This window comes from Dysidea avara, chromosome 13 (genome assembly GCF_963678975.1).
Source record: "Dysidea avara chromosome 13, odDysAvar1.4, whole genome shotgun sequence".
Lineage (NCBI taxonomy): Eukaryota > Metazoa > Porifera > Demospongiae > Dictyoceratida > Dysideidae > Dysidea > Dysidea avara.
In genome coordinates this window covers 9,923,591-9,942,165 of record NC_089284.1, presented here as the reverse complement: position 1 = coordinate 9,942,165, position 18,575 = coordinate 9,923,591, and the positions used below count along the sequence as shown (strand labels likewise).

General features: G+C 38.7%; 2 protein-coding genes and 1 long non-coding RNA gene across 3 annotated transcripts; all 3 read left to right on the top strand.

The window, feature by feature from the left end:
* Window positions 1-1,744: 1,744 nt before the first annotated feature.
* On the top strand, window positions 1,745-6,974 carry LOC136242974 (uncharacterized). The gene is made up of 4 exons (XM_066034479.1): window positions 1,745-2,149; window positions 6,208-6,414; window positions 6,469-6,669; window positions 6,729-6,974. The coding sequence occupies exons 1-4, from the start codon at window positions 1,850-1,852 to the stop codon at window positions 6,849-6,851; spliced, it is 831 nt and encodes a 276-aa protein (XP_065890551.1). The 5' UTR covers window positions 1,745-1,849; the 3' UTR covers window positions 6,852-6,974.
* Window positions 6,975-8,605: 1,631 nt separating this feature from the next.
* Window positions 8,606-10,752, top strand: LOC136242972 (uncharacterized). Its single transcript, XM_066034478.1, has 4 exons — window positions 8,606-8,934; window positions 9,908-10,126; window positions 10,183-10,398; window positions 10,449-10,752. The coding sequence occupies exons 1-4, from the start codon at window positions 8,674-8,676 to the stop codon at window positions 10,569-10,571; spliced, it is 819 nt and encodes a 272-aa protein (XP_065890550.1). The 5' UTR covers window positions 8,606-8,673; the 3' UTR covers window positions 10,572-10,752.
* A 6,489-nt stretch (window positions 10,753-17,241) lies between these two features.
* Window positions 17,242-17,954, top strand: LOC136243403 (uncharacterized). Its single transcript, XR_010694866.1, has 3 exons — window positions 17,242-17,457; window positions 17,515-17,716; window positions 17,770-17,954. It is a non-coding gene; the product is annotated as an uncharacterized lncRNA (long non-coding RNA).
* Window positions 17,955-18,575: the final 621 nt, after the last annotated feature.

Below are 18,575 nucleotides of genomic sequence, written 5' to 3'. Positions count from 1 at the left end.
CCTTACTCACAAAAAAATACCCTGACACCTCAGTGTAGTTCATGAAAATGATTTGCCTACTGCATGCTAACTATAACACTGCTAATGCTTCTTTTTATAAGTTTTACACCATGCAATTACATTAAGTAAGATAGCATTGCCTACATTTCAGCAGTCTGCACATTCATTCTAGCTTTTTGGTTTATAATGCTTGTAGCTATATTAGCAACGAGTGCATAGTGTTACAGTTAACCAAGAGAAACGTTTCTGCAATGCACACACTTCCAAACATGTAGGTATCAAGGCTGCACATAATTATTTAACACTAAAAAAGGTGTAAACGATTAATTACAAAGTTATGATACCAGTAAATAGACCACTAAAACTAATTATTGTTATAGTTAGCCTAATACTAAAATACAAGACATGGACTCCATGTGTGTGTTGTGTGTGTGCACTCGCACTAATGAGATCGCTCCATTTCATATTGATTAGCATATTAGAAGTTTTGTCTAATATATATGTCAGCGACATGCCCTTAATAGTTAATAGTCCCATTTTTCAATTTGCAGATGACGTGAAGATGTTCAGAACTATCAGGACTGTGGACGACTTTTGTCAACTTCAACAAGATATAAATTTGCTTTTTGCATGGTCTAAGAAATAGTAAGTGTAATTAGGTAAACCTCACGGATTTGGTGAATATGTAATTGATGGCACTACTATTACATCTTGTGATGTTGTAAGGGACTTGGGAATAATGATTGACAATCAGTTAAAGTTTCACGATCATACCACCACAGTTGCCATGAAAGCTAACTAACAGACTACTAGCAGTTGTTCACAAGACTTTTCAGAATTTTGACCATGCTACATTCATCAACTTGTATAAATCATATATCTGCCCAATGTTAGAGTATGGTAACATCATCTGGGGACCGCAATACATTCTAGATCAAGAACAAATAGAGAAGATACAGAGAAGAGCCACAAAATTGGTCCAGGATCTTCAAAACTACACATATAATGATCGCCTCACTGCTCTTAACTTGCCATCACTTAAATACCGCAGACTGCGCGGTGATATGATAATGTTCTATCAGCTATTACACAGCCATTTTAGTCTAGATACATCAGATTGTTTACTACTGCAACTTCATCAACAACGAGGGGTCACAATTACAAGTTATTTAAACCTCAAGCAACATCAAGAGTGAGATCTACTTTTTTCACTGTACGAGCCATCAATGACTGGAACAGTTTACCCAATCACATAGTTAATGCTCCCACACTTAATGATTTTAAATTTTCTCGACAGTGGCTGTTCTACTTTATTGTATGATTATTAATTAGTTAACTGTTATTGTATATAAGTTTTTGCTATGTAGCTAGTTGCAAATTTGTTAAATTCTTTTTGTACAGATCAGGCTTTACAGGTTCCTTGAGCCTTCTTTACCTGTAACACAAATACTAATACTAATACTAGAACCCATCATATCTGTTGGGTTCCACTAGTGCTGTCAGGTTTGAGCGGGTCAGGTTGATCCTGTGTATATAGGCGGATATGACACCACTAATGACATAAACACATAACACCATGATTGGCATGACACAAGAGTTCATAATATAAAGTATGAACTCTTGATATTATGTGAATCCTTGTGGTGATGTCATAACCTTTAACCCGGAAGCTGGTGCCCCGCGCATGCATGGCCATGCCCGCATCGTGAACCCATAGATATTCCACGCGTCATATCTATGATATTTAGCCGGTCATTGCTATTTAACCCTCAGTCAAATAAAAGAGCAAGTTGTAAAGTGAGAGAGAAAAATCGTACTCTTTGTTAGATCGTGGCCTAGTGTGTGAATAATGGCTGTTCATCCGAAAGAAGCTGATGTTTATCCTTCCCCAAACCAACCTGCTGAGTTCGTAAAGCAAACATGCCCAGTCGAGCCTTACCCAGATTACCCTCCAGCTTATCCAGGGCAACAGGAAATGATAGCACTTTCTGTACCCGGCCAAGTTCCGTCAGTTGCAGGACAGCCGCCTACTACTATAGTGGTTGTACAAGCACGAGGTAACAACCAAGTGCCGGGCCTTGTACCAGGGTGTGCATTCTGTAAGTTTGTCCCAGGAGTCATCGAAACAATTATACGACTGTCCCTTGTGGTGAGTTATTCTGCTTTTGTCAGTTAGCCTTAGCCTGTACTAGAATACATCTATCATGTGTACGTAATGCATGTATCCAAAACATCATATCATCATCTATTGATCAATTAAAGCTATATTTATTAAATAATATTTTTTTGATTGCTATATAATTTATTGACTTTTTTTTGTAAGGAAGTAGCTACTGGACCAAAAGGATATTATTTTTGCGTCTAGCAGTTTCCCAGAGTATTCGACTTTAGGGGCCGTGAAACTGAGTATCATTAGGGTTAGGGTCAAGTTCAGCTTTGGTTTGTTTTTCACCTTTTAATAGCTTACGTTCTTCTTACAGTCAAACCTCTCTGATCCGATGCTCAATGGGAATCATAATTTTTGTTGGATTAAGGAGGTTGTTAGATTATCAAATCACGTCTACAATCCGACGTTGTACAATGTCTAGAATTATGTCAGGTAAAATGGATCACACAAGGTTATTTGCAAGTATTGCAGCTTTTCTTCTATTATTATCAACAAATTAAATGCTGCTATTATTCTCTGTAGGTTGAAAACAATGTATTTACAAATCTAGGAAATAAAATCTTGTGTCAGATTATGGACTACAGAGTTGTCAGATTACAGAGGTTGCTTTTTACATAAAATGTTGGTAAATGATATTTTGGTTGGATTAGAGAGGATTCTGGATTACATAGGTGTTGGATTAGAGAGGTTCGACTGTAGTATAGTATGTTCACGTTGAGCTGAATCCTCAAAATCATTTAATAACTCGTGGATGCAATTACACACTATCTTGAAATTTGGCTCATTTGTATAGTACTGCTCGACCTGCTAAAAATATTTCAAAATCTTTTTGTTCAAATGTTTAACATAATATTCACAGCCAATCAAATTTTCACAATACATTTTCCTTTGGGGAAGCCATATAAATACAGTGTCCATTACAGCACTTTCCTGAACTTGTAATGGAACAAAACCAAATGTGTCTGTTGTTGACACCTTTGCTGTTACCAACAATCATCTGGTTGGCTGAAATGTTAACACTGTTGAGAAAAAAATCCACTTTCAATTTTTAGCTGTTTTTCAGGATTTAGCTGAACGTTAACATACTATATAAGCTTATGCTGAGACTTGAGTAACATTTATAACAGGCCCGTAGCCAGGGGGGGTTCGGGGGGTTCTGAAGAACCGCCCTCTTGGAAAAAAGGTCCACAATTTCAGTAAAAAGGTCCACAATTTTAGCATAAAGGTCCATAATTTAACCAAAAAGATCCACAATTTTAGTATACAAGTCCAAATTTTCAGGAGCAAAAGTCCATTAGCTACAGTTTACTAGATAGCACTAATAAGAAGCTAAATTAAGTGCTCCAAGTAACTTATTCAGTGCTTGTATTATATGCAATGCAAGATCGAGATACTCTAATAGAGCAGTCAACCACTCTAATAGAACAGTCATGATTACATTTTCTTTTAAAAGCTACTTAATTTACATGTAGATTGTCTAAACCGAGCTTTCATTAAAATATAAGATTTTAGTAGAAAAGCCTCTCCATACAGAGCCCACGAATAGCACCCATACTTCAACTCCATGCAATGTGTAAATTTCATTGTTTAAGCCACCCTTTGTTCTGCTCCACTGCCCCTGTTGATCATGGCAGAGTGCTCAATCTTTCTCATTCTTATTCACTGTGACATTCCAATATATTATATTTAGATACATGCATGTGCAGATGGTATACAGTAGCAGTATAGAGATATTTTTCCAGATATCATCCATATAGCTGGTCTTCAGCTTACCTAAAAAATTGTTATAAATGCCACTAAATTCAACCTTTTAGTACCTATTTTCAAAAAATTTCCTGGGAAGGCATGCTCCCAGACCCCCTAGTTTCAGCATGCTGGGTGCGCACACCATAATATAATCTGAAACATGTCATATAAAAAGGTCTACTTTTCTTCTAAAAGAGCCTACCCAGATAAAAGTCTGGTTACGGCCCTGCTATTTATTATTTCTATGAAATTTGAAGTACGTATTGTGGCTATAACTACTCCTTTATGACTATATATTGTAATATAGTTAGCCATATGCAGTATAAGTTATATATAGAAAATAGTCAGAAAATGCCACCAGTTTCAATCTCCAGACTCCAATTTTCAAAACTTTTCTGGGGGGGCATGCCCCCAGACCCCCCTAGATTGGGTGTGCTTTGCACACCCAGTCTCAATACCTTTATTAATCATCATGCAAGTAAAGGTCCACTTTTGGTCAAAAAGAACCCCCCTTTCAAAATCCCTGGCTATGGGCCTGTATAAGATAGAAAAGTAGTGGAGGTGGGTAGGTATAGCTAGCAGCGGTAGCACAGTGGTTAGCACACTTGCCTAAAGCTACAGTAGCCCAGGGTTCGAGCCCCAGCTGGGTTTTGTGAGTTGTTTTTTTTCCCGTTTAGCGACCCTTTTTGTCTAAGTTTTACTGTCGGTTCAATAGCCAGTACAGCTTATTTAACTAACTTTCGGTTCAGTATCTACTGCCTTTTTTGTAATTGCTTTTTGATCTGTTTGTATCCTTCAAATTGAAGTTGTACAGTATTAATAATAAAAACATACATGTGAGGAGCTGGCCAGCTGGGGTAGCTATATATTCAGCCTTGATAAAACCATTGTATATGTCTGCTCTCAAAATCACATAAGTTCTACATGGCCTTTTAATTTCAGCAAATCTAGCCTACTAGTATGTGTATACTTCACAGATGTGTACTTGTGGGGCAAGAATTTTCGTGGAACAAATTTTCGTGTTTTAGACATCGATCACATACATACAACTTGTACAGAACTACAAAATATTTTAATTTTCGTGGGTAAGATACCTGTGAAATCCACGAAAATTTGTATCCCACGAAAATCTCTTGCCCTATACTTATTGGACAAAAGTTAATGGCTAGATTTTTGACAGTGCTACATTTGTTGCTTCATATGTGCCATGTAGTTGTGTATCCACTTTTAGTTCTTTTAGTTTTGAAGACATCCATTGACATCAATGGCTTTCATATGTACATGCCTACATATGTGGCTGTTATTGAATAGTTGCTAGCTAGAGACATGGAATTATATGCTGGTAATACAGTAGATGTAGTATTTATTCTTATTTGTGTATAGGTAGCCAATTATCAACCGAGTTTGGTCCTTCCAATCATAACTCCTTGTTAGTACATCCTATCATCTTCCAGTTTTCACATTTACTTTTCTCTTCTTGAGCTATCTTGTGTAAAGTTGGTCCGAATCACACGGATAATTCCACTGATAAGCTCTGCACACTAGTCTGAGACCATGTAAATCCCCATATATCAACCACTGATTGGCACCTATTATTGACCATGCAGCCATACATTTTCAATTGCACAATTGTCGACCACCCAGCTACTGCTGCATGGCTAAGACGAAATTCTGCTTATTATGATGCTATTCAGCATCTACTAGTGACCTAAACCCCCAAGTTTTCCTGTCCTTTCCGTATGTTATTGACAAAACCATTAAATAACTGATCTAAAACCAGCTGTATGAAACTAAGAACTGAGCCAAGAACACTGAGAAGTGGCTTCCATTACATTTGTCTACAACAGCAGTTATACTATTCAGTCATAGCGGCTATGTGTCAGGTACTTGCTTCTCCATGTCTGTTATAACAATGCATGTGATTGTGTACATCAAGAGTTGTTTGTGGTTGGACTTATTGTTGGTATTTCTGATCAAAAATACAACAAATAGTGTTTCCTTCCTGCAAGTGAGTATCAATAAGTGTGAGCAGCTGTCTTCTGTTCTTAGGTTTAACTATTTGGCGGCCTCCTTAATTCAATGGTATTTCAGGAATGTATATGTATATCAGTGTTATTTGTTAAACCATTCCTTCCTTTCTAAGTTCCTGGATGTGTATTAAACATCTCAGAAATTAACTGGTGGCTAGTTATATAATAATAGTACAAATAATGCATAGCATGTCCTCATGTGTATAGTCACTGATGTTTGAGGATCCAAATAAATGTAGTGAGAATACATTTCAATCCTATTAGGTTGTGTTGGTGGGGATGATATGTTTGGGATGTGTAATCATACGTGAACAGACAGATGAAGCATTGGATGGTAGCCATACACTTTTTCCTGCTATATGGGTAATAGCTTTAGCTCTGGTGTTACTCATCTCTGAACTGGTTATGCTGTTGTTACATTTCCTAAACCCCAGTTGTTTTAACAACCTCTATGCTGCATTTGGTGGAATTGTAAGTAATCTTTGCAACGTGCTATGACTTTGAAAGTGTACGTTTGCTACATAGGACATTGGCAAAAGTGTTTTGGCTGGTGTTGGAATGCTCATTGGACTTATTTCTATGATTGTGCTAGTTTTTATCTTTGATAATTACTATGACTGTGATGATGATGACTTTTATGACTATGATGATCGGTTTGCTGATCCAACTGATGAAGGACAATGTAAGCAAGTAGAAAAACTAATTTCCCTGGCACTTGTTCAAGTGGTAAGCTTTGAGTTTACGATTGATTCTATAATCATTCTGTTTCATGTGCTCACATGCAGGTTATCATTTTGATATGTTTGGTTCAACTTACAATCTTGTTCGTCTGGAACATGATATTTTTATCAAACAATTTCAGCTCACGGATTCCAGTACCAAGGATTGCTGATCAAGTACAACAGTGATTTCTATCTAGTATTTTGTATAATACGTATTTTGTAATATCAACTGTACAAGGATAACTATTTTTCATTATAAATATCTATACATACTAGCCACATTATAGAGATTGTCTCTGTGGAACTAATTGGACAAGTTTAATTGTAATCCATTCCATATGCAGAGGTCTGCATATCTTTGGCCATGTTGCTCCATGTAAGGATCTCCATGTAGGCACTCAAGGTCTCAAAAGTGTACAACCTTATCTGTGGGTATTTTGATGGAAACTGTCTGGATTAAAATTTGTTGTAATCCATAACGTCAAGAGTTATTAACTCTTGATAACGTGTAGCATAAGTTTTTGTATACAAACAAGTGGAATCAGTTACTGCACCATTGATACTACATATAATTCCACGAGAGTAAACTCAATTAAAAACACATGTACACACACAATAATATACACTATACAGGTATAAAATTAATTATTTGGGATGAAAATAACTTAGATTATAAAATATATGATATCTTTGCATGTAGACCTTTGGCATTTATCTAAGAGCAGTGTAAACTAGGAGTTATTTTGCTCTGAGGTTTTTACGATTGAATAAATAAAAGTGGTGAAATGTCTATCAAACATACAGCAATCAGATTATCATACATGAATTGCAGTTGACAGATTATATATACTATTATTAAGGCTAAAGCAAATGCTTGGTAACTTGTAGAGGATTGTTGCTTTGAGGTAGTAAAATTAGTACTTCATTAGTTAAAATCACTTGACCCATTGTTAGCTTGTGGTATGTTTAGAAAGTGAAGCTGTACATGTGGAGTTTGATTTGTGGTAAGCAATGTCTTTGGTTGTCGGGAACATTGCTCCATTTCACAAATAACAGACACAAATGTAACAGCATGTACAATTGCTTGACAGTTTAAGGGTACAAATCAATATACCCTAAGCTGCTTGTACTTGTAAAAAATAGGTACTTTTGTACCTATCACCCTGCCATATGAGTCACTGCTATCACAGCTGTTCACCTTGCTTAATTTCTACAATGAAAATTCTAATTCAAATGGCTTGATATGCATGCACGCTCACTTTTGGAGATCATCAACTCTTGAGATCATCATCTCTGCCCCAACCCTCCATGGAATAAACACACTCACCCAACCAGGGAACATTGAATAACTCATTGAATTTAGACTAGTAGAAAGGACTCGCCTAGCAAGAGGATTCTGAGTAACCTATTTACAAGCTATTGAAATTTAGGTCAGGTGAGAGGGGTGGATAGGTCATGAACAATTGTAAGTACCTGAGTCAGTGACTTGGTCCTCCTCGTGCACAGTATGACTGGTTTAGACATAATGTAAAGCCCTCTTGTCGGCTTACAACGTCAATGCAAGCCTGATCCTCATCATGTATAAGGCATAGAGTTAGGGCTGTCATTATCCACGTGATCACACATCACCTATAAGTGATGATGTGTCACTGTGTCCGCCATGAGGAGGCTGGCAGTGTGGACACACACAGTGACACACGCACACACACGTGACACACAAACACACAATCCCAAACACAATCCTGGGAGTTGGAAGCTCTCACAATAATCCACGAGATAGCTACATAAAATGATCAATTTATATAGAAACTCCAGAATCGTTAAGTTTTAAAATTTGTAACGATGATGGCACCCCCTGCGCATGCGTATCACGTAGAACTATGCAGGTCAATAACCTTTCAACTTTGGCCCTCAGTCAAACTGATATAATTAAAAGAAAATTGTGCATAAGTCATAGCTCCTTGCTCGTGTTCGTGACTGATCGAGTCAACTTGGCGGATCGAGTGAAATGGCGAAAGAAGCTGACTTTTATCTTCCACCAAACCAGCCTTCTGAGTTCATAAAGCAAACATACCCATTGTATCCTCCAGCTTATCCAGGGCAACAACAAATGGCACTTACTGTTACTAGCCAGGTTCCAGTTGCAGGACAGAATACGGTTGTTGTACAAGCTGTGGCTAACGATCAAGTGCCGGGCCTCGTACCAGGGTGTGCATTCTGTAAGTTTGTCCCAGGAATCATCGAAACAATTATACGACTGTCTCTTGTGGTGAGTTTTGAAGTCCGCTTGTAGTATGTAGCTATATAGGTCAGTCTCTAGACTCTAGCTGCTGGACAGTTATGGTTATGTGTATGTTAGACATGATGTCTATAGCTCATTCAGTTGATGGTTGTATAGTCTTGCAGGATTGCGAGAGGAAGACTTGCCATGCATGCTCTCAGAATCACCTAAGTTCTACGTAGCTACATAATCTTGTCAGTCATTTCATCTCAACAACCTTTACAACTACGTAGCTATTTTTGATAGTATACTCTTGGACAAAAGTTAATATCTCTCATGATTTTTGCCGGGACAGTTATATTGTTTCTTCATATGTGCCGTTCTGTAGTAACTACATTATATTGCTGTTGTACCCTATTATAATGTCCATTCACATCAACATCTTTGTTGTAGCATTAGCCAAACAATATAGATGCATGGCTATATCAACAGTACAGTGAACTATAACTATATAATACCACGTTGGTTATTTCTGTGCATGTTATTGGACTAGCTTGCTAGAGACGTAGCAGTAGATGTAGTATTCATTCTTATTTTGTGAATGTATAGGTATAATAGCAGACTATCAAATGTACAATTACTACATTGCCATTAATATGAGTATGTACAGGGTTATTATGGTGATTGGCATCAAGTTAAGTGAATAATTAGCACTTGTGACATAGTTGGCAAGCTTGCTATGGTAGTTAACCCTGTGGTTTCACACATTCCAATTCTATATAGAGATGTATAGTGACCATTTAGGTTTGACTGTTTAGGGGTCTCCTTACTTAATGGTATTTAGGAATGAAGATGGTTTTATTTCTTATTTTATTTATTTTTTAAACCTAGATTTCTGGAAAACTGAATGTTGTATCTATGTAACTATATGTCTAGAAAATACTGCATTGTGCTAATTTAGGGTTCTTGTGTAGTCAGTGATCCAAATAAATGTAGTGAGAATGCGTTTCAATCCTATTAGGTTGTGCTGGTGGGAATGGTATGTCTGGCATGTATCATCATACATGAACAGAAAGACGAAGCATTGGATGGTAGTTACGATAGTGGTATTGCTCTTGTTCCTGCTGGATGGGTAGTAACTCTAGCTCTGCTGGCACTCATGTCTGAACTGGCTATGCTGTTGTTACATTTCCTAAACCCCAGTTGTTTTAATAACTACTATGTTGCATTTGGTGGAATTGTAAGCAATCTTTATAACATGGTATATGACTTTGTGAGTATATGTTTGCAACATAGGACATTGCCAAAAGTGTTGTGGTTGGTGTTGGAATGTTCATCGGACTTATTTTTGTGATTGTACTGGCTGTTGTAGCTGCCGATAACTCAGACAGGTTGTACTGTGATGGTGGTGTTAATGAGTATGGAGAAACAGTTGAACCCTCTGAGGATATCGATGATAAAGAATATTGTAAACAAGTAGAGAAAATAGCTATCTTAGCAGGTATTCAAATTGTAAGTTTTTTATCTCAACAAATCATTAATTCTATATCATGCGCACGCAGGTTATCATTTTGATATTTTTGGTTCAACTTGGAATCTTGTTGGTCTGGAACATAATATTTTTAGCAAGCAATTTCAACTCACAGATTCCAGTACCAAGAATTGCTGATGAAGTGCAACGGTGATTTCTAATAAATCCTTATAAATTATTCATTATAGTTATATGGAAAATTTTATTGTAAACAGAACCATGGTAAACAATCTGCATACTGCTCTTATCCATACTATACTGAGCCATGCATGGAGATGGTCTCTATGTAACAGTGAAATCTGCATGCATGGCATGTTCATGACTATGCATATTATTGGGACTATATTATTGAGATAATAAGTGACTCACTAGAGTTCATAGGGATACATATACATGAAATTGATGGAGAAAACATCATGATCACCTGGCAGACTCCAGTAAGCGTTCGAGTGTTACTCGGATGGCTACAAGTTTGAGGCTGCCCAGGTCCAGTCATGGATTTTTGTTCTCCCGGCTTTTCTCCACCTTTTCAAACATGCTTTCTGTAACAACTTTAAACAGGCTGTACAGTAGGACCAGGTGTCCTACAGACCTTCAGCACTTGTCCCGTAAAAAAACCTTATAATATATAATAATAATAATAAATATTATAAGGATGTCTGCATGTACTCAAGGTATACTGCATGTATGCATGGACTAATGTGCACGTAGTCTATTGCACAAACAAATAACATAAAGCTATATCAGAACCATTACACTGATATAATTGCAACCTTTGGGGAATAACAACTCTGTAGTATATAATTTTTCTTATGAACATGATATGGCACTCTCTTCAGAGTATTTTTTACTCCTTCAGAGTAGTAGCTATACTAGTTCCCATGCAGGGGCATAAATTCTTCTGGTTATGAAAATATTTCAGATACTCCTATAGCTAGAGACTGAAAACAAGGCTATACTACAGCAAGTCTGGGAGTCTGAATGCATAAATTATGCCAGACCACCAGTGGTGAGTCTAGGCAAGTGTGTGTAAGGAACCACACAGTCTGGGATCCAGGACTTCTTCTGCATTCAACTGCATGGTAGCTATAGCTACTTATCTAAGCATCACGACTTCTCGATTTATGAATCATCGTTATGCAGTGCAAACAGGTCAATCAGAGCAATCAATATACTTTCCTGGTCATGATAGCTACTTGCAATGGCTTTATATATGCCATCATCATTCTTGTGATATATGACCACACATGCCTTCATCAGGGGTGTAAAGGATCTATGATCAGGGTTATGCACATGCTATATGTATGCCAGCCACGCCTTCAGTTTCAGTACTGACAGGTAGAGATATTTACAAGACAGATATATCAAACCGGTCAGTGCATGGTACACTCACAGATAAATTATCTAAGGTATAAAGAACAAAGTTTATTATGTCAGGTACCTAAACATATAAAGTCTAAAGGTTACCGGTACACTGCACTTCCGGTCCGGGGCGCACGCATTAGCTGCTTATATTAGAGAGAAATGCACGGCAATTTCAATGGCAGATCCAGCATGGGGCATTTAGGGCAAATGCCCCCCCCCCCTGTGTGTGAAATTGCCACCCAGCACCTTATCAGGTACTAAGCGCCTCTAAAATAATTATCGTTGCTGTTTTAAACACATTCAGAGCCTTTTTAAGACTTCACAACCATCCGAAAAGGCCAAAATGGCAACAATCAACTGTGAGACACTACTAAGAGGTGATTATTTGCTGCTTCAAAATGCAGCACTGAACTAGAGAATCTGGCTCTCCCCAACTACCTACAGTCTGTTTGTGCCCCTCCCCTTACCAGCTCCACCCTGAATTTAGCTTTCTTACAAGATATTTTGCTACGGCTACTGATGAGAAAGAGATGAAAACGTATCCTAACGCACTATGTGCACCAAATCAAGTTTATCCAGCAGGCGTAGAACGTGGTAGTGGTATAGAGAACTGGTATTCCTCAGGTGCAAGGCCTTGCACCATGCAGGGCTCGCATTTTGTAGATTCACTGCTGGAGTTATTGAAACATGCTTTCGTGTACTGTCTTTGGTAAGCCATTGTATGTATAGTAGCCGTTGTATAATAACTGTCACAGAAGCCGGGCACACTGATGGAGGGGGGTAGTCGGGAGTGGCTTAGGAAAAAACATGTGCATCAGGGGTTGTCTTTCCTCCTCCGGTATCCCTTTAACTTAAGGGTCATATTCCAGCCTCAGTTGACCTAGCACTGGGGGAGGGATGCCTCGGGGCTGTCTAACTCGGCCCCCTTTTTATTCTTCTTATCATGAGTATTTTACTCTCTTCTATCCTTTGTTCTGTAGGTTCTGTTGTTTTAGTTCTGTAGGTGTAGGTATAGGCAAAACCCTTTTAAATAGAACATCTTAGCTTAGAGCTACAGTGTGGTGGATCGGTGTGCCATTAGGGCAGGTTCTTCTAGCCTTTAAAAAAATGCTGTATTGTTTTTCGGCTGTTTGATGTCCATAGAACCCATTGGGAAAGGCCATCAAGGTGTCCTTATAAACTCGCTTCACCCATACTTCAAACTGGCATGTATTAAACCACAAAGTTTGCCTTTTACTACAGGCAACTATATGGCCTTTACTTCTCACATAAGGCTGTTTTTAGTGAACAAAGCTTTGCTCACATGGGTGCAGAAAGGCAAACAAATATACAAACAAACACACACACACTTTTCTGAAACAATTTCAGTAAACCAGGCATGCGCCCACATCCGGCCTTCGGCTGGCTGTGGGCGCAACTGGTTTAAAAAAATTGGATTGCTCAGCAGACTCAAACCTACCCCCCGAAACCTCACATATTTAGTTTAGCAGCACAAAAATGAAGTGTGCAGTACAAAAAACAATTTATAGTGCCATAAAACTTGGCAATAATCTCTTAGGGAAGGATCTATACATGAGCCACTGGATGCCGTCCTTCTTGAAACTTTTCTTTAAAGCTATATAGAGAAGCAAGCATAGCTATAATACTGCATGAAATAGAGCATTCATATAAAATTTATATAGCTAAGCATTGAATTTCAGGATTGAGAATGGAATATTTCTAGACAAGCAAGTAGACAAGATATTGTAGCTTGATGTGCAAGGGTGCGTGGTGCAAAACTGAGTAGCTATAGCAACTGCGAGTCGGCAGCTTTTAGTTATGTGTATATACCTCCTCCTATGGTGATATACACTTGCACAATACACTTAATTGCGGGAAGAAACCAAATTAATGTTTTGATTGTTTACAGGTCATTAGCAACATTTTTGTCAGTGAATTCACATCTGTACAAGTTTAAGAAAAAATTAGAAATTTTAAGTTCAATTAGGGATCATAGGAAAAAAGTAGAGAAACAGGGAGATTGCCTACACCTGCAGATATACTAGTGAACATGTTAATCCCTAATAGTTTTGGTCTTGGGTATAGACTGATTAAATGTTCATTAGTATATCTGCAGGTGTAGGTGACCTCCCTTGTTTCCCTACTTTTTTTTTCTATGATCCCTAATTGAACTTAAAATTCCTAATTTTTCCTTAAAATTCTTTGTTAACCTTATTATGACTGGTGAACCCAACACATACTACAGACGAAAAACAGTAATTAGAAGAAGTGCCTCTGCAACAATCCATTTACCACGAAAATATGACGATTGGTGTACCCCCAATTATCAATTACTGCCTCGAAAGTGCAGCCGCCATTACACTTCATTTTCAGTTATTTTCAGCGCATTACAGAAACGAAGAACAGTGTTAGAATCGTCTCAGCAATCAATCTAGTCACCACGAAAAATATGGACGATTTCCGTTTACAAACATACTAGTACAGTGGAACCTCAGTTATCTGGATCCCACTTATCCGGATTCTTGGTTAACCGAACTACGGAAATGACTGCTCTATTAGAGTAGTGACTGTTCTGTTAGGGTAGTTGATAATACTAAAATTAAAAAAAAATGTTTTCTATGCTATTTTAAGGTTATTTAGACACAGTTTCAGAGATATGGACTTTTCAGACTTATGGACCACCCCTGGTCCCAAGGGGTTCGGGTAACTGAGGTTCTACTGTACTGTTGATTTCAGTTCTGTTTGAACACTTCCATCCACATTACAAGTTCCGTGTTACGCTTGAAGTGAAGCTAAACCCTTTTTCAGCTTAGCTATGATATTGTAGACTATGTAGTGTCACACTGATTTCTGGTGAGTGGTTGTTACAAATCTGTAAATATTCTTATGGCTTTTTACACTTTAAAAACTGCCACAGAATAACTCGTGGCGTGGACGGAACTGTTCAAATCGAGGTTCAAATGGAACTGAAATCAATAGTGCTGTACTGTAGGGAAGCCATGCATTGTACTACTGCTACTGCGAATCAGCGCCTTAAGCAAAAAGAAATGGAACACAAAGGAGGACAAAGGTAAGCCTATGCCAAAAGGCATGTCTCGGGATGAAGCAACGTTGATCAGTGAAAACATCAACTTAGCCTTAACCATTATGGAGTTACGCTTGCCTGAAGATGGGCAGGCAGGCAGGCAGGCAGGCAGGCAGGCAGGCAGGCAGGCAGGCAGGCAGGCAGGCAGGCAGGCAGGCAGGCAGGCAGGCAGGCAGGCAGGCAGGCAGGCAGGCAGGCAGGCAGGCAGGCAGGCAGGCAGGCAGGCAGGCAGGCAGGCAGGCAGGCAGGCAGGCAGGCAGGCAGGCAGGCAGGCAGGCAGGCAGGCAGGCAGGCAGGCAGGCAGGCAGGCAGGCAGGCAGGCAGGCAGGCAGGCAGGCAGGCAGGCAGGCAGGCAGGCAGGCAGGCAGGCAGGCAGGCAGGCAGGCAGGCAGGCAGGCAGGCAGGCAGGCAGGCAGGCAGGCAGGCAGGCAGGCAGGCAGGCAGGCAGGCAGGCAGGCAGGCAGGCAGGCAGGCAGGCAGGCAGGCAGGCAGGCAGGCAGGCAGGCAGGCAGGCAGGCAGGCAGGCAGGCAGGCAGGCAGGCAGGCAGGCAGGCAGGCAGGCAGGCAGGCAGGCAGGCAGGCAGGCAGGCAGGCAGGCAGGCAGGCAGGCAGGCAGGCAGGCAGGCAGGCAGGCAGGCAGGCAGGCAGGCAGGCAGTAGAAAATTCCATTGAATAATAATGATAAAAAATTGTAACAATTTATAGGAAGCTTTTAGGATCGTACTGAAGGCACTTTAGGGCTTGGCTATACCTAACTAATACTGCCAAGATGCCAGGATGGAGTTGTGAAGGTGGCCCATGGCTTTTGGGTGAATGTTTTGGCTAGGAAAACCCAAATCTCCATGATCGCTAATATACAGTACTATCATACTGTATGACAGTATGATAGTACCGTACTGTATGATGTGTAGGTCCACTAGGCCACTCTAAATAAATTCTCTGTTTCCCATCCACCACCCAAATTTGGTTACTGTGAGCTCTGAATATTCCAACATTCTGCATTTTCCCATTATTTTCCTCATACTGTACAGGCCCAGTGTCAGCTCACGTGTCAGCAGTGCTATCAAGTCGGCACAAATTCATGTTTGTGTTATTTTGCAACTTAGAAAGGAAGGTACCAGCTAAAGCATGTTTTTATGCAGCTTTATGGTTGTGCCAGGAAAAATAATGGCTTGAAAAAGCCTCCAACCTTATAATGGAATAAATGGAAATGGATTGCCCGCCTGCATGCAAATATGCCCGAGTCCATGGATTTATTTAGCTAGCTATTTTCCAGGGGTTGTACAAATATATTATGTATGTGTACATACTAATTCATCCATGAAATATAGTAATCTGTTGAATTTTGGACTATTTAAATATTTAACTAGTCTCTGGGGCTGTGCCCCGCTTGTAACTTATAGCGGAGCTGTTGGACATGTGCACCCCCTTGAAAAATCCTGGCAAAGGCTATATATGCTAAATAAAAAATTCCATAATTTTAAAATTCTTTAACATGTTTGATTGTCAGTACACACTCACATGAGCAAAACATTTAAAATTGTAAAAAAGCAGTCAGGATGTATAGAATTGAAAGAAAGTTAAATTTAAATTTCCACACACATAAACTTTGCTCTGAGGTGGTTTCTTCTTGGCGGTTGGAAATACGGGTATGGCAACTCTTCATATTCTTTGTGAATGGTCTTTCCTTTCAGTTTTCTAGACGTTTAACAACTTTAAAACAACATTGAAGGCCTCTTAGGCTACTGGAGATAGCAGAGGCATTAACCGTACCTGAATGAAAATGAAGGGGTTGGGAAGGGCAGCCTCAAGGCTACAATCCGGGTGAGAAAACATGATAGAACAGTTGAGAAGATACTTCTGTGCATAATTTGTGGTTTAAAGTGGTTTGTTATTCTTACGGTTCCTTAGCAGTGCATAGCAACATAATTACCAAATTACAAAATAATTCATGAATTATGAAATATGCTAAATTACAGTATTTACAAACCTATAGCTAATCATCCAGCTGAATCAATAGCATGAATATAAACTAAATTATGTACATGGTTGATTAATTACCTATTCAGTTAAAATGGGATAGTATTAACTGCTTGGATGCTTGGATTTTATAAGTAGTACAACATCAACTTGTTTAAATTTATATATTAAGGTTTTACACTGAGCATAAGTGCTGAAGGTCTGTAGAACACCTGGTCCTACAGCTGGTTTAAATACGTATGTTGTATGAAAAAGGAGCTAGCTATTTAATGGTATAACTTAGGGAGTGCCTTACTTTACATACTGGTATTTACTAATACTATAAAGGCCCTATACATATACTTTGGAAATATCAAAGCTTCATTATTATTGTCTAATAATTGTACACAGTTCACTTCTATATAAGGTAGTGATGCTGCTACTTCTAAGTCTAGCCTGTGCCACCATATACAAGAAGCATGAGAGCTACTATTATGGAGGATGGATAGGAGCTTCTGTATGGCTAATATTCATTGCTTTTATTACAATACTGTTTGAATTAACAATGTTGCTATTACACTTTCTAAATCCCAGTCATTTCAACAATATGTACGCTCTCTGTGGTGGACTGGTAAGGAAGTGTGTGTGCTGAATCACTTTATGATTAGAGCATTTATTTTCTATACAGGACATTGCCAAGTGCATGTGCTGTGGTTTTTTTAGGACTGTTAATAGGAGGCATCATCACTGCAGCACAATCTGCAGTAGCTGCTTATGATCACGATTACTATTGTGATGCTATTAATGATTACGATTATTCAGGTGACTCCCACAAAAGTACTATTTGTGATAATCTAAAAGCACTAAAATGGTTTGTACTTGCCACCACTGTAAGTATAAATGAGTTAAGGAATTATTATGTTAATGTATATAATGTAGCTAGGTAATTTGTGCAGTGTGTATTATCGTGGTCATAATGGTGTTTGTCTGGGACATTGTCTACCTATATGCGAGGTCCAGTTACCGAGTTCCTGTACCAAGAGTTGTTAATCAACAATGTCAGTGATCCATCCATGTATAAATATATCAATACTATGTACTCCATGTGTAATTAATTTTATAGTTTATGAAGACAAATCTATAATAATTGTGTGCAGTGATACATGCAGTAATGCACAGCATGTGTTTAGCTGCCATGCATGACTTAGCTAGCATATATACGTAAACTCTTTAAATTTCGATCTCGGCTGCTAGTGAGGCATAATTTTTTCACCAAGATTAGTTAATTTGTGGAATTCTCTTCCAGCAGATGTTATTTCTGCACCAACCGTGGCATTGTTTAAGAAGAATCTTGATGATTTATGGAGAACAAGATATGGGCACTCTCAAAGGCCTGCGGCCTAGCTTGACAGTCTTGTACTGCCAAGCAATTTTTTTGTCCATTAATAATAATAATAATCTAATTGAAGAGTTTGCACGGCTGCACAATGCATGTATATACATACTGATAAAACCTTATATCTTGATGGTGGGGCAGTTGGGGTAAATATCCCTTCTTGTCAAGTTAGCACTCTTCAAGTGCTATGCATTCATAATAAAACATGGCACAGAAAAGCTGTGCTTAATAAGGCAGATATACAGGGTCATCAACTATCACAATCCTGTCCAACACAACCAGGTGTAATTTCATAAACCATCAAGATACTCTCATATAAGTAGAGTAATTTTAATGTGTTTGAATTTGCTATA

Bases quoted from the DNA above. Each gene is read 5' to 3' on its own strand.
- LOC136242974 (XM_066034479.1), top strand. From the start codon at position 1,850: ATGGCTGTTCATCCGAAAGAAGCTGATGTTTATCCTTCCCCAAACCAA. The intron at 2,150-6,207 runs GTGAGTTATTCT...CAATCCTATTAG, and splicing joins TTATACGACTGTCCCTTGTG to GTTGTGTTGGTGGGGATGAT. The intron at 6,415-6,468 runs GTAAGTAATCTT...TTTGCTACATAG, and splicing joins ATGCTGCATTTGGTGGAATT to GACATTGGCAAAAGTGTTTT.
- LOC136242972 (XM_066034478.1), top strand. From the start codon at position 8,674: ATGGCGAAAGAAGCTGACTTTTATCTTCCACCAAACCAGCCTTCTGAG. The intron at 10,127-10,182 runs GTAAGCAATCTT...TTTGCAACATAG, and splicing joins ATGTTGCATTTGGTGGAATT to GACATTGCCAAAAGTGTTGT. The intron at 10,399-10,448 runs GTAAGTTTTTTA...ATGCGCACGCAG, and splicing joins TCTTAGCAGGTATTCAAATT to GTTATCATTTTGATATTTTT.